This window comes from Pavona decussata, unplaced genomic scaffold (assembly GCF_977016875.1).
Source record: "Pavona decussata unplaced genomic scaffold, jaPavDecu1.1 SCAFFOLD_201, whole genome shotgun sequence".
Classification (NCBI taxonomy): Eukaryota; Metazoa; Cnidaria; class Anthozoa; order Scleractinia; family Agariciidae; genus Pavona; species Pavona decussata.
In genome coordinates, this window is record NW_028145609.1 from 1,126,961 (window position 1) to 1,142,627 (window position 15,667).

At 37.8% G+C, this 15,667-nt stretch overlaps 3 protein-coding genes across 6 annotated transcripts in view; all 3 read left to right on the forward strand.

The window, feature by feature from the left end:
- The window catches only part of LOC146461204 (Fc receptor-like protein 5), a 288,679-nt gene that overhangs the window by 166,513 nt on the left and 106,499 nt on the right, over positions 1-15,667 (forward strand). The window contains exon 9 of one of the 3 annotated variants that reach the window (XR_014857444.1): positions 12,912-13,475. The exons of the other annotated variants lie outside the window; for them this stretch is intronic. The gene's annotated coding sequence lies outside the window, so the exon portion shown is untranslated. Of the gene's footprint in view, positions 1-12,911; positions 13,476-15,667 lie in introns of those variants that run through there. 3 annotated transcript variants of the gene reach the window in all.
- Positions 1,036-6,197, forward strand: LOC146461215 (pancreatic secretory granule membrane major glycoprotein GP2-like). Of its 2 annotated transcripts, XM_085087062.1 has the most exons (3): positions 1,036-1,712; positions 2,184-2,456; positions 5,754-6,197. In XM_085087062.1, the coding sequence occupies exons 2-3, from the start codon at positions 2,234-2,236 to the stop codon at positions 6,143-6,145; spliced, it is 615 nt and encodes a 204-aa protein (XP_084943188.1). In that variant the 5' UTR covers positions 1,036-1,712; positions 2,184-2,233; the 3' UTR covers positions 6,146-6,197. The 2 variants fall into 2 exon arrangements, with proteins under 2 accessions (XP_084943188.1, XP_084943187.1); XM_085087061.1 differs by lacking the exon at positions 1,036-1,712 and having other exon boundaries at positions 2,102-2,456.
- LOC146461216 (collagen alpha-1(XI) chain-like) lies at positions 9,710-12,905 on the forward strand. The gene is made up of 2 exons (XM_085087170.1): positions 9,710-9,860; positions 11,242-12,905. The coding sequence occupies exons 1-2, from the start codon at positions 9,710-9,712 to the stop codon at positions 11,793-11,795; spliced, it is 705 nt and encodes a 234-aa protein (XP_084943296.1). The 3' UTR covers positions 11,796-12,905.

Genomic DNA, 15,667 nt, shown 5'->3' on the forward strand with positions numbered 1-15,667 from the left:
AAATCGAGCAGTTAGAAAACGAATTTACAAAGCCACAAAATAGAGCCCAGGAATATTTAGGTAAAACGAAAGCGGAATCTTCAAACTCTGACGAGACGGATAAAACGAAAGCGGAGTCTTTGAATTTAGACGAGACAACCTTCAGGGAAGAGCGAGGTAAACGATCGAAAGATGACGAAATTGGTATGAAAGCGCGCGTGGATTCTTGAGACCTTCCATACATCGGTGATTGTTTCAAAACTTCACTCGTGGACGCAAAAATTCGGCAGGATGACAAAACACCGCGAAAGTACGTTTCCAGACCAACACCTTCCGTTCTTTGGTCTGTCTAGCCGAACTGCATTCTCATTTGGGCAAAATATGTGGAGACAACTAAAGCGAGTCGCCATTCCAGTGTTTTCGGGAAACACTGAAAGATTTAAGAAAATTGGAAAGCAGTGTTTACGGCTTTTTTTGAAATTGTGCCGGCGACCCCAGAGTTTAAACTACTACAGCTACGGCAGTATTTTTCAGGAGAAGCTCTGAAAACTATAGAGGGTCTTGGACATTTCGGGTTTGCGTACGCCAAGCAGCGAAAGAGAGACTTGATCGTAAGTTTGGTGGCGAGCGGCGTAAAATCGCTAGTAATCTTAAAGAGCTGGTAAACTTTAGACCTATCCGACTGGATAATTTAAAGGACATTGAGAACTTTGCGGACTTTTAGGACGTTGCAGTTATTAACTTTAAGGAAGCAGGCAGACCGGCAAAAATTGGTGATGGATCGTTGTACTTGAGACTTCAGAACAAGAAGACAGAACGGATTCTCGCACTGTACCATCGATGGGTCTTCGAGAATTTCAAAGTCGAATCAGTGGAGAATGTGCGATAGTGGGCTATACAAGAATCATAGTTCCACTTTCAGTGGAAGGACTGCAACCTTCGAAACAACACCTGTTGAACTGTTTGGATGGGAAAATTAGTAGGAAGATTAATACTCGCAATGGTTACATGCCCAAAATCAGCATCCGCAAAGTATCATCAACAGAAGACTGAACCGTTATGAAGGGGGTTCCTCCCTCACTTTCCTATAGTGAAACGAGAAAGAGCAACCACTAAGACGCGAGTTGTTTTCGACGCCTCTGCGAGGTATCAAGGTGATTGGTTGAACGATGTTAACGTTATCAGGGAGGGACCAACGTTACAGTGTGTCCTTTTTCAAGTTCTGCTTCGTTTTTGTTAAAATCCTGTTGAAGGATTGAAATCATCGATGAAGACCGATCGTTTTACTGGTTCCTTTCGAGAGATTTAAGAAACAATTATCTCCACTTCTCTTCAGGCGTTTGTGGGCACATTCCAAGATGACTGTATCAAGCTGTTGAATTTCACAGACTTTTTTATAAATAAGGGCTGAGTTCTAGTGTCATTGCAGCCACGAAAACAGGAGTAGCGGCGCTTGGGGCTATGAATGTCCCTGTTTGCAATATAGCCAACATAACACTCCACTAAACCAAGACGTTTATTGCTCAAACAGTTCAGACCTATTTTGGTGGTTACGTAACCTAGCCTGAGTATCAGGCTCTTCGGGGGAGGGGGAAGAAAATCCTGACACGAAAGCACTGAGACGATGTTTCCGCCCCCTCGATGAGCATGACGCTTCGCCGCAAATAGTAACATCAGATATCGACCAAATGAAGAAGTCTTAGACGGAACAAGTTTACACGGCAGTCGCTTGTGTAAGTCAGTGTGTTCATAATAATTGCAACTGGGGATTTCGCTGATAAATGTGATATTTTACAACAGTGTTCTGTTATTTCGCAAGGCTTGAATTGGCTGCCGTTGGTAAGTACTTAATTTTACTGTGGTGCGTTGAGATCGGGAAACTATCATTGACTTTTACTGTAAGTTTAATTTCAAATTTGAAATTTTGCTAACTTGAGATATTTCAGTCTTTTAACTGCAAGCTCATAAATTGCAGTCGTGAAATATTCCATTTGACTAAGGAAATGACAATATAACCTTGTTTTTTCAATAGTAACTTGCAATAGATTACACAAAATTATGCACAAATAGGTTGCACAAGTTTTAAATATTTGGAACCATTCCAAAAGAGTTTTTTTAATGGCTCGATCAGCAAATAGTTCCAGGAATGAATTGACAATAACTGACCAATCTTAAGTAACCATTAAAACGTTCATTTATTGTAGACTATCGTCCAATCAACACAAGTTTGTGGAGTGAATGGAACTGTGTTTTTATGAATAAAACCCTCAGCATCACGTGCAGTGCACAAGCCAACCCACCTGCAAAGTATCGATTCTACAAAGAACAGGAGAGTATATTTAACACTACAACTGGCAGTAATGCTGATACTTGTACAACCTCAGTTGCTGAAGGAGTAAGTCAGGTGAACTACAGTTGTACACCATTCAATGAATATGGAGATGGACCAAAAGGAATGATAACAATAACAAAGAGAGGTAATTAAACAACTTGATTGGCTCCCAACCCCCTGTGCATGTGTAGTTGTTTTAGGTAAGGTTTGTTGAAATTTTTTTCCTGAGTAACAAAGTATCCTACTTTGAATCCAGTCAGTTTGAAGGGTGTGAGAGGGTCTTGGTCTAGTTATCTGGTCGGTGTTACTGACTTTTGAAAATTATTCCACCGAGCAATATTTCACTGTGTAGAATTTCACAGTGCATTTCATTATGCATTTCAAACACAAAATCTTCCGATGTTCACGAGGACCTTCTTGTCTCGAACGTTTGAAATTCGTAGCTTACGCCATACATAGAGGGGCGAATCTTGACAGCCCTTACGGATAACACAAGACCTACGGATGTCACAAGAGACGGATAAAGTTGCAGTTTGGTGGATATCAATTAAAGAAAAGCTGTTGAAATTATTTTGAATTGACATGAAAATGAAAATTCGTACCGCCATTACCGAACTAAGTTTATATATGTGGTAGACCGTCCTATATACTTCTGGATTTTAATGTCGATGTGTGGTATATGCACCCCGAGCATGAGCATACCTATGTCATTCAGTCAATAATGCATAATTCTTAATTATTTTTATTCCTCATTTACTTTTCTCAATGAAAGCCATGAAAGCAGAACCATAGTCTTATTAATTATTTTTACTGTATCAGAAATTTCAGTTCTATCAGGATACTTTCCCCAATTTGTGCCTTATGCTGAATATAGTGATTTATTTTATTCTTACACAAGAAACGATGCTCCACATTCTGTCATGACCCAGGTGTACAAGTCAGGGTTACTAAACTACTGGGATTCCCCCTGCGATGAACTATTATCCCATCCAGGGGGCGGTAGCAATACTCCTAGTTTCTTCTTGATACAGAAACCGGGTTAAGCTCCGGCCCTGTTGGCCACTTAGGTTCGCATGCGGTTTTACTTACCTACACATTGTCATGTACCACACACATTCCAAGCCACAGCTGATCGCGCTTGGGAGCGTTTTGTCAAGCGCATGTATTAATAGCGCTTGGTAATATAAATATGCTCAGACTAAGAGAGTGGACTTTTTTCGAGAACAAAATTTAATGTAGAGGTTGCGTATCATTCTACTTGGAATTTTGCACAAGGTAGCAAGATAATTTTTGGGATAGTTTTAACTGCAAACAAAAGTGTTTACCGATGAGAAAAAGACGTGGTAACGCGGATAATGCTATTTGTAATAATGCTTAGAGGTCTAGAGGCAGATAACCTAGGCAACTCAAGACTGGAAATGAGGGGGGTGAATAGGGGTATATAAATCCGCCGATCCGCTAAGATTAATGGCTGAATCCGTCGATCCGCTCAAAAAATCAACTAAATCCGAATCCGCAAATCGTTTGCGGCGTTAGATGATACGTGAGATACAAAGCGACTTCAGTTGTTGGAAATTGCCTTGCGTGATATTGTGTTTTAGCGTTGAGGATGACTATCAACGAAATATTTATGTAATCAACGTCTGTATCGAAACAAAATCTTGCAGATACGAGAAAAAAGAGCAAACTTGAACTTCCTAACAACCAAAATCCAAAATCCGGGCCCCAAAACTGGATAAAGCCGCGATCCGCTGTGATCATAGGATCCACAGATCCGTTAAAATTTCGCTCTGAATCCAGAATCCGGGGTAAAATATTTACCAAATCCGCCGATTCGTAGACCTATTCACCCCCCTCGGAAATGTTCGCAGGACAAACATTCGTCGAGAATATTCGAAGTTTCTGAATGTTGTTTGTTAGGGACATTATGCAACCAGGAAGGAACGTCAACAAATCGAAAGCGTCACTTAGACAAAGAAATTATTGTAAGCCGTTTAACTTGTAAAATGTGGCCAAATTTGCCAGGGACATTAGTAACCAAACGCTGCCCCTATTGTGCTTAACGTAACATTAAAACTGAATCTGTCATTCAGAAATATCTATCACAAAAAATGACCTCAAAAACAACAAAAATTATGATGAAGCTTCATTTAAAAACAGTAGCTTTTTGGGATAACTGTAGGAGTTGCGGATAGAAATTAAGTTCTTGCAATGATGAGTGCTTGTTATTTCAATAGACATCTCGTAACTTCGGTTAAGGCCTCCTTAATGTAATAAAGATAAAATTATACCAACGTTATTAGATCATTTGCGGTGCTTGTTTGCCTTGTCACAAATGCCTGGCAACAATCGTCTGTTACAGGCTAATTAAGTGATAAAGTGAAAAGCTGATGTGGAAAAAAGACGTTCAGAACGTCAACAGTGGAGTTTGAGTTTTTGGTGTCTAATCCACACTAATATATTTTTACTATCATAGCCACTTTGTTGTATTCTTTCGAGAATACATTGATAGGTTTGAATTTTTAATGACGTGTATGTTTCTCCACTAAGATTTTTGCAGTTGCCTACACCACTTTAAAAAATATCAAGGTCTGTTAAGCAGAAATGTTTGTGCTGTTAAACAGTTCACCATTAATGGAAGTCTGTTTCTCGCCCTCGTTATCCTTATAGGATATAAGGCTTTTTAGGTTTTTTTCTTTTTTTACAGAGCCCTTATTGATATCAGCATTTTATGCTGAAAAGGTCACCCTGGTTAACTAACATTTATTATTATTATTATTATTATTATTATTATTATTATTATTATTATTATAATTATTATTATTATTATTATTGTTATTATTATTATTATTATTATTATTATTATTATTATTATTGTTATTATTATTATTATTATTATTATTATTATTATTATTATTATTATTATTATTATTATTATAGTACAGGATCTAATCAGTCTCCCTTTTTTTAATTTACAAGATATTCTCAGGATCTGGGCAATCTCTCTTTTTCAATTTTACAAGATATTTACAGGATCTGAGCACTCCTCCATTTTCACTATTTGGCAACTCAATTTACGTAGTATTTACATGTTTTATTGAAAAAATTTACAAGTTATTTACACTAGTGGATACTGCAAATGTCACTCCAATATTTTACTCGTTTTTATTTTAAATGTTCTTCAAAATACCATTGTTGAAAGTTACTCTGTAAATTGCCTTTTACAGCAGATTTACATGGTCATACCAAACTGTAAATTTCATGAAAAGTTCGATTTACAAACCCACAAGACATAAATTGAAATCTAAAAAAACATTTTAAATTGTAATTTACAGGATGTAAATGGTGATTTACAAGTTTTATAGATTTCCAAATTTTTCAGCGTTTCTTAACCTTGCAGAATTTTTTATTTCTCTACCCACTGAACAATGTTCCTTTGCAGCATTTGACCCATGCAACAATTACAAATTTCTGAATTCGTCCAACCGTCTTGTGGGAAACACTGCTCAAAGCCCACTAAAATGTGACAAGAATGATCTCAACCCAGGCTGGTATCGCTTCTCTGCTGGTGCTGGTGACAGGATGCCAACCTCATGCCCCCCGAAGAATCGTTGTGGTACATATGCTCCAGGATGGCTCGCTGGAGCTCATCCCACTGTGACGGAATGTGTAGTTACTCGCACAGTTTGTTACCACTGGAGAAGCGAGTGTTGTTACTGGAACAACAAAATCCGAGTGAAAAACTGCGGACCATTTTACGTCTACGAGCTGCAAAAGCCCCCTGCGTGTCCGCTTCGTTACTGCAGCGGTGAGTATGAACTTCTGTTGCCTTAAAAACGCTTAGGGCTTAACAACGCCAATTTCACAGAGTATCCTAGGGTATTAGCAGTCTACCCTTTTAGGTTTACATGATACTGACATGATCAGGGGCAGACTCCATTTTTCAATTTACAAGCTATTTACAGGACCTAAACAGTCTCCTTTTGTGAACCAACAAGTTAATATTTACAATATCTAGACAGTCTCTCTTTTTCTATTTACAAGATATTTACAGCATCGGCGTATTCTCCTTTTTTGAATTTAAAAGTTACTCCCAGGATCTGAGCAGTCTCTCTTTTTCTCAATCACAGTATCTGAGCAGACTCCCCCTTCATTCAATTTAGAAGATACTTATAGGATATAGGTAGTCTCCCTTTTTTAATTTACAAGATAGTCTCAGGATCTGGGCAATCTCTCCTTTTCAATTTTACAAGATATTTACAGGATCTGAGCACTCTTCCATTTTCACTATTTGGCAACTCAGTTTACGTATTTACACGTTTTATTGAAAAATTTTACAAGTTTTTTACACTAGGGGATGCTGCAAATATCACTCCAATATTTTACTCGTTTTTTTTTTTTTACATGTTCTTCAGAATACCATTGTTGAAAGTTACTCTGTAAATTGCCTTTCACAGTACATTTACATAGTCATACCAAACTGTAAATTTCATGAAAAGTTCGATTTACAAACCCACAAGACATAAATTGAAATCTAAAAAAACATTTTAAATTGTAATTTACAGGATGTAAATGGTGATTTACAAGTTTTATAGATTTCCAAATTTTTCAGCGTTTCTTAACCTTGCAGGCTGGTATCGCTTCTCTGCTGGAGGTGTTGACAGTCTTTGGCCGTAGAAAGTAGGTCTTAGGAATGATTTCTAGTCGAGCAGCGTGAAATTATCGAGAATTCTTATTCCGGCCAAAGACTTAGTTTATTTTCTTGCTGAAAACCGCTGTATGTTGTTCCCCGTTCAAACTTTTTTGTCACCATCCGGGACTTAAAGTAATATGACAATAACACGAGCAAGAAGGATTTTCTCTTCGAAAAGCGTGAGTTTGAAAAGCTATTCGATTATTTTTCGCCCTTATAACTGTAGCGTCGTTAGGTTAGTGATCGAGTAGTCGAGAAGTTCGATTTTGGGTCGGATTGCCGGTCTCAATGTCATAAATAATTTCCAGATGTTCGTTCGGGGTGATTCGCATTGCTTCATGAATTAAGAATGAAGACGGAAAATCAATTTAAAACGCTGTCTTGCACCGATTAAGCCGCTTCTGTTGTAGAAAGCTAGACTTGAGCGCTCAAAGACCGGGTTTTTTTTTAAATCTCACCCAAAAGATGCCTTGGCGCCGTTAATAATTGCCAAATGTCGCACTTGTTTTGTCAACACATAGGCCATGTTTTATGTCAGTTCAAATGTCAGTGTGACGTCTAATTTCAAAGACAAGCCTTCTATACTAGGTCTATAGTATTCTTTAACCTTGCTTTCTTGTGATGAGCCCTAATTAAAGTCTTGTTCTGGGCTAGCATATTCCATCAGCCTAGAAAGCCTCAAAATATGGTTAATTTCTGAGGGTTTGTTCTTACAAATCCAGACAGATATTACAATCATATAAGTGGAATGATGAAAATATAGGCTTTTCTTGCTAGCCCTGCTTTTCTAAATCACAGTTGTTTTGTCTAGCAATGTAACTGCTGTTAGTAGAAGGGCTTAAAGCCTCAACTTGACCGGTTATTTCAGGATATGATGAATGCAAGGGACTAGTTAGCCTTTGCTTTGTGTCACTCATAAACTGCCGTGATTAATGATACAAAGGGAATATCAAGCCATTCTGAACCATTTGAGCCTAAATACTAATAATAATTATTACAATAATATAATTCGAATGATGAAAATATAGGCTTTTTTTCTGCTAGCCTTGCTTTTCTAAATCACAGTTGCTTTGACTAGCAATATAACTGCTGTTAGTTTTACCTAAAACACGGAATCCGGAATAAAAAAACAAAAATGAAAATTCGTCGACATGAAAATTTCAACGAAGGTTAAAGTCACTTGGGAAACAGTTTTTGTAGCTCTTGAAAAATTATAATATCAGTCAGGAGCCCAGGGAAATTTTCAAAAGTTTGCCTAAGATTTTAATTGCTGCAGTAAGCCTATGGTTTTAGTATTCTAAGACAGTCCCTTTAAAGCGTAAAGCTTTAAAACACACCAGAACGACACCTATCTATGTTTATAAAATCAAATACACGGAATCCGTAAATCAGGAAAGACTTTCTTTTCTTTCTATTTTTCTTTTTCTGTGTAACTTGCCGTATACTGATTGGCTTGTGAGTAGGGGATTTTCGTTCTTTCGGAAAAGCTAGGGAAGAGGATATGTACGATTGGTGGTGTTTTGACAGGTACACTAGGCAAATCAATTAGTGCATTCACAATGGTGACGATGGAAATATATCTTTACACGTGTCATAACATTGTGACTAACGTATGTTACGGCTCAACAAATTGTTTGGGCATAAGGGTGGGAATAGGGCTTAAAATATTTAGACTTATTACCTCTAAATAAAAATCAATAGATCTACGGCTTCCAAGGTATCTGGAATTAGAGGATATAAAATAATTTGTTATCTACATCCTGCTATTGTGATTACTAAATTATGGGAAATCGTTCACAGGCTCCTAAAGTTCTTACTGTATTTCAAAAAAGGCCATCGACATAAAACGTTTCCTTTGTACAGGCAGCTCGACACTCTTTTGTAAAAAAGTGCATAAATGAATACATGCATACATGATTGAACGTACGAATGTATGCCGGCAGGCATGACAGAACCACGAGCGAGTAAGTGAGTGAGCGAAGGAACGAAGGGAATGAATGAATGAATGAATGAACGAACAAACGGACGGATGATTTGATAAATGAATAAATAACTTTGCCCGCTGTCTATCCAGGGTTGGTGCCAATTCGAAGCTTTTTTTTTATATGAAATCTAAGCCACCCCCATACGGACTTGTTTCAAGACTTTTTATATTATTATGCAAAGACAGTGAGTCTTGCGAAGAGTTGATGAGTGATAAACGCAACACTGACTCTTTTCTCTAGTTACGTTTCATTATCTATCTACGTGCTATGGCAGGAGGAAACGTTATCGAGTAGAAAGAAGTCTGGGGGTATTTAAGAGTACGTTTGAAGATTGAGAACCTTTTTTCCAAATGAGTGGCTCAACTGCCTTAACAATTGAAATCTAAGGGAAACTTTTGAAAATTTCACTGGGCTCCTGACTGATATTACAATTTTCCAAAAGCTATAAAAAACTTTTTCCCAAGTGACTTTAACCTTCGTTGAAATTTTCATGTTGACGAATTTTAATTTTTTTTATTATTATTATTATTATTCCGGATTCTGGATTCCGGATTCCGGTTTCCGGATTCCGGATTCCGGATTCCGGATTCTGGATTCCGGTTTCCATGCATTTTACTCGCTGTCGTTTTTTATGTTTTTTTTTTATTATTTTGTTATCTTTCTTCACTTGTTGTTGCTGTTGATTTTAATTTAGTTTACTGAGAGTTAATGTTTATTAAAATGAATTTTATAGCTTTAGAAACACAGAGCAAAATATCATGCAAGGACATCCGGGACTCTGGTTTTTCCAAGGGAGATGGGGAGTACTGGATCAACCCTGGATGGAGTGGCGATACATTGAAAGTTTACTGCGACATGACTACTGACGGAGGTGAGGATTAAAAACTTTCCACCTCACCCATTTTCTTGCATAGGCGTGTTAAAAGTCGATTACTTCGACTGCGCTTGTCGATAGATCCGATGGAAGCTATAAGCTAAAACACACACACACACACACACACACACACACACACACACACTTTTTTCCTTCTTTTTTTTTTCTTTTGAAGAAAACCACGGAGACATTTTTCCAAATGTTCCTTGCACACAAGTCCTAACAAATATCTTGTTGCACGCCAAGACATCATGTGTACGTTCAAAGCGATTATTTGGTAATCCTTTTGTTTTAGGATGTCTGGTAACGTGAGGTTCGAACATATTTCGACAAAGTAGGGTTTTAAATTTTTCGCCCAAAAATCAAAATTCTTTGAGCAAATATTTAATAGCAATTTATGCAAACTTTCTTGTCGTTTTTCAGAGGAAAATCATGAATCACAAACCAAATTTAATTCCATTTAACGACCTTATTAATGAAGACGGTAAACTCGGGGAAAATATCGCTCAATGTTGGACGGATTTGCGAATCTGAATTAAAATCTAGATTGCGGCAAGAAATTAAGGTTGTCCAACATACTTTTCAAGTATATACAGGTGTTAGTAAACGTTATTTACATACCAAGTATTTCTGGGTGCCCCAGCATGGTGGGGTAGCAGGGTGGTAGCATGGAGTAAGAATAACTAAGACGGAATATATTTTGATACTTGTTGTTGAACAGGGTACATTTATTATGGCAACAAAGCCAGCTATTAACCGTCGAAATATAAAAGGTTTTTCTAACTTTTACAAAACAAACTCGCTAAATTTTGTTCATTTTTTTTTTCCTGTTCAGAAAATTGAACTCCCAAAATACTTGCACGTTGACGCTGCTTTCATGCTATTTCGACAGAGAGATCTGATCTAAATATTGAAAAGATAACCTTAAGTTTGTCTCATTTTTTATAGGCGAGGTACGCTCATAGAGAACTGCTGTTTCGTAAAATGTCACGATTCCTTAGAAAACAGTTCATTTCCACTAAAACGAGCCAACATGTTTTGCTTAAATTAGCATGCAAGACTTTAATTGGGTTTTTATAGCAAACAAGGAACGCATCTACTTTAATTTCGATTGCTTTGAATTAACATAACAAATTGTTATGAGTCACAGATGACTCACACATGTTAATGCTGGTTCTGTCACAGGTTCCTCATTAAATGTTGAAAACCTTCAGGCGTGGCCTTAGATAAATTTAATCGTTATAAATCTGATGTTTTCACCTCGCGTATTACAAAAAAAAAAAAAAAAAATACGCAGAAACTTGTATCAATTTTACAGGCTCTTATTTTTCCTGCTTCTTAATGATCACACATAACAATTAATCTCCTCTGACTTCAGGTGGATGGCTTCGTGTCTCCAGTTATGTGATGAAAAGCTCAACACCTCCCTTTCTGCTGCCACTTAGCACTTCACTCCTTGGAATAAGCAGCAATCAGATGTTTATCACAACAAGCGTCATGAAAGAGCTGAGAACATACCTGAACTTCACACAAGTCAGATTTCACTGCGAGAAGCAAGGGGGGAGCAGATTTCATATCGCTACGGCTCTGAACAGCAAAGGTGAAGCTGCGGTCCAATACTTCAGCAATCAGAGGGATGATATGCCTGCCTCTTGTGGTTCGTATTTGAGAATGAAGGACGACAACTCTAACCTAGCTAGAGCTTGCAATAGGTGGGGATATGAAAACGGTAGTTTTCTCGTTGGTAAATGGGGGCATGGACATCGTTTTCATATCCACCAACTTGGACTTCCTGAATTCCGGTTATTCGATCACTCTGCTTTCTTATTTAACAGAAATCATTGGTTACTTTACTTGGCCAACAGGTGGGAATGTGATGATGTAAACGTTGGAGTATCTTCTGGGGATTTCTGGAAAGTGTTTGTTCGCTAAGGGCTTTAGATTGGCGCCATTGCTCCTTTTGTTTATTTATTTATTCATTTTTTTATTTGATAAGGCTCAGCAATAAACTATTAGCCTAAGCCATTTCAAAGCTTCCCGGGAAGTTTACCTTGTAGTGGAGAGTTACGTTTTGAACAGCTGAATCTCGTGGGAAATTTCAATTCTAGACAGATTCAAGTGAAAGTTTGATAAACTGTATTATGATGTTGTTAATTAGTAATTGTGATCACAAGGGTTTATGCTGTTAGAGATGACAAAAACAACAAAATGTTCCTTATTTTGACCATTAATTTGAAATAAGCACAAAATTACCGTCAATCCACGTCACGCGTGACCAGTATTTCCGAGAATGGAATCATTCCATTCTCGGAAATACTGGTCACGCGTTCAGTGAACATTCGAATTCCTCTTTGTAATGTCCCGCATTTGAATGGAATCTTGAACATGTTTCTGGAAACCTTTCTGAAAAAAAAAAAGGCATAAACTGAAAAATTAATGTAAAAACTTGGGAAACAATTGGTATTCTTGAAATACTTAATGCTGTAATTTAAAGAAAAATTCATAGCTTTATACTGTCAATATACTAGAGAAATTTCTACGGAAACTCTGAAATCTCGTTGGCGATGATAAAAAATGACATGTAAATTTCAAAATTCACGTGACGTGGATTGACTGTCATGCAGTCAGGTTTAACATGGGATTAAAATTGCGTGTGGCCAGTATATAAATCGTTGTCAGTTTGTTTCTTTTGTTTTAGGTTGTTATCGAGGTTTTTGTAGTTTGTAGTTTACATAATATGGAACAAAAATAATAAATAAATAAATAAATAAATGGATACATACATAAATAAATAAAAATAAATTTGTATAAGAGAGACTTGAATTAACATGCCGAATTTGTTAGTTTAATTTGAGTTTTTCCCGAAGGATATGTAGTGATACTTTGATGTTAAGCCAGAATTTAGAGGTAGCATGGTTTAAAATGGATAAAATATACCCGATGAACACGCCGAGAGGCATGCCTCAGAATTCTGGAGATGCTTGTAAATACGAGAGGCCCTGTCCGAAAAAAGAGATGTTGACAGATGCAAATCGCGAGATGTTTTAGCAGGTTTTAGGTCAGACTCGCCAACATAACAAGCATTCCGGCTTGTTACCACAGCGACTGGAGCCTTTTTGGGACAGGGTCCTTCACGCCAAATATAGTGTTACAATTAATACGATAATGCTTACAGAGCTGTCTAATCTTATATTGAGTAGCTTTGGAAAAGTAACCTACATAAGGTAATTTGTAAAAATGAGTTGAAGAACTGGAACCCAATAGACCAGTGTAAGGTTTCCGTGTTTTGTTGATATATTGCCTGATCACCCGATCTATTGTGTTGGTAGATAACACGCTTTAGAATATTCTTTACCTCGTTGTGAAAACCATTCAACGTACTTATTTATCTTGTAGATTCTGATACGCCAAAGCTTGTATGAAAATGTTGTTAATCAGAACATTAAGAAATGGCAATTTGTGGTCGACCTCCTTTTCCTCAGTAAACCGAATATAAGGAAGCTAAGAGTCAATATCATTGAAAAAACATAAGAGCACCATGCTCTGAGTCAAACAACCAAAAAACAAATTAAAGGTATCCTCGACATAGAATAAAACATTGAAAGATGTGTAGTCTTGTATCCACAGACTTTTATGAAGGCACCATAATAAAGCTGGCTAGGAGAGGAGTAAGGGGAGACCCAAAAGCCACACCATCGATCTGATCATAGATTGTCGTATCTTGATCAACGTTTAATTTGTTAAATACGTTACACATATGCTACATCTTAGGCCACGTTCAGACTAGCTACCCCACTGCTCGGTTCTCGGGAAAACCGGCCTCTAGTCTGAATTTAGCTTTTTGTCGGTGCTCGAGCAAAAATCTGGGCACGTCCACTACCTCCAAAGATAGTACTGAGGGCACTGTTCCTGGGTACGGACACTGATCTGCACAGGTTTAAATTTTCAGTTCCCAAGCTTTTGCCCCATGCCTCCCAACGATACAGTAAAAACAAATAATGTCGGGCGCTAAATTGACGAACGAGAATACGTTTGCTCTTTGGGCACCAAAGAGTCTGGACAATGTCCTTTTCAGTGCCGGGAACAGGGCCCAGGACAGGCCTTAGTTACGCTTTGCACAAATAATCTGCTTGTTTCCTATAAACTCCGTACAAATACTTGTTCAAGTTCGGTAGATTACGTACGTAAGGGAAGGTGTTAAATTGTATCAAACCATGCGTAAAATGGAAACTGTATGCTTATAATTTACAATAAGCTAATAAGATAGATAATTCGTTCTTGTTGTTATTATTGTTGTTGTTTTTATTTTGTTTGTTCTCGCGAAAAAGCGACGCTTCATGTACACAGTTTATTCTTATTTGTGAAATGAATTTAATTGCTGTTGTTAGGCATATTTTTTAGTGTCGAGTTCTGTTAATTTTACCCAAAGATCGATAGCTTTGGAACAGACAAAACTTCTGCCTGACACTTAGGCGACGATATATCGTGGGCAACTAAAATCAAGCAATTTTCTGTAAGATTGACCAGAATAATTGATTTATTATTAAACATTCGGTTAAAAAAATTTACTGCAGAAATTAAATGTGTTGATGGTCTTCATTATTTGTTACCTTATTCCCCATGAGATTTGAAATGAAGTCTATTGCACGTTTTTTTTTACGATGTATAAAGTTGAGTGTACTTTGAACTATTTTAGACGGTGTTACAATATGTTGAATAATAAAAGTTCTCATTATATGGCCAATTATTGTATCCGATATAACGCGCTCTGATTGGCTAAATTGAGGGCAAAGTGCTACCGTAATGCACACATGCATGCTTTATAGTAGATATTAATGTCAGGAAAATGTTGACTTCAGTTTTCTTGTCCATATAATTTTAAATGCAAAAGAGGACGTGCGGATAAAATTTACGGGAACAAACGGACGACCGGTTAGCTCAGTTGGAAGAGTACCGGGCTCCCGTGCGGGATGTCGCGGGTTCAAACCCCGGCCGGACCAACATTCAGGGTCTTTAAATAACTGAGGAGAAAGTGCTGCCTTTGTAATGACATCTCCAAATGGTTAGACTTTCTAGTCTTCTCGGATAAGGACGATAAACCGTAGGTCCCGTCTCACAACACTTGTTCCTAATAATAATCTGTGGGACGTTAAAGAACCATTGGCATTGTTAGAAAAGAGTACGGCGTGGGATTAGGGCTTTCATTGGTCTGGGTGGGTGGGTGAGATCATATATGCAGCCAGAGGCGCCCTCTATATGCTGACGTCCGATATCACCCTCAGATCCCTCCGCAATTCAGCCACTAGCAGTTGTTCATTCACCCTGAAAAGCCCCAAGGGGAGTGGTCAATTACAATCACAATTACTTTCGGAGGTACTCCACTTTTCCTACGGTTACTGCAAGTTCGGAGCGAATGGAAAAAAAATTCTTCCGTTTGACATGTTAATTTTCTGGGATTTCGAACCGAAAATTTGGGCTAAAAGAAAGTGCCCTTGTGCCCTACAGTTTTTCTTAACGCATACGAAGACGAAATGCTTGCTGACGCGGGGCTGATTTCATTCCATGGTATATACTTCATGGTGGAAAGCCACCAGTGCACCGCTAGTGTATACGTCATGTATTACTCAAGTTCTGTTCTCCACAAACAAAAAACGCGAATCCCGCAAGGGTGCGCATATGAGACGATAGGAAGCAGGGAAATAGCATTCAAGTTCGCTTCCTTCCTCCTAAGAAAATACTGCACTGTAATATAAAGACGCCTCTGTGTTGAGATCCGTTAGGCTTGTTTCCGAAGCGAACCTTCC

What these genes read in the sequence shown, in the direction of transcription:
- LOC146461215 (XM_085087062.1), top strand. Translation starts at nt 2,234, where the DNA reads ATGAATAAAACCCTCAGCATCACGTGCAGTGCACAAGCCAACCCACCT. An exon ending in GATAACAATAACAAAGAGAG is followed by an intron (nt 2,457 to 5,753) that starts GTAATTAAACAA and finishes GTTCCTTTGCAG; the next exon opens with CATTTGACCCATGCAACAAT.
- LOC146461216 (XM_085087170.1), top strand. Translation starts at nt 9,710, where the DNA reads ATGAATTTTATAGCTTTAGAAACACAGAGCAAAATATCATGCAAGGAC. An exon ending in CGACATGACTACTGACGGAG is followed by an intron (nt 9,861 to 11,241) that starts GTGAGGATTAAA and finishes CTCTGACTTCAG; the next exon opens with GTGGATGGCTTCGTGTCTCC.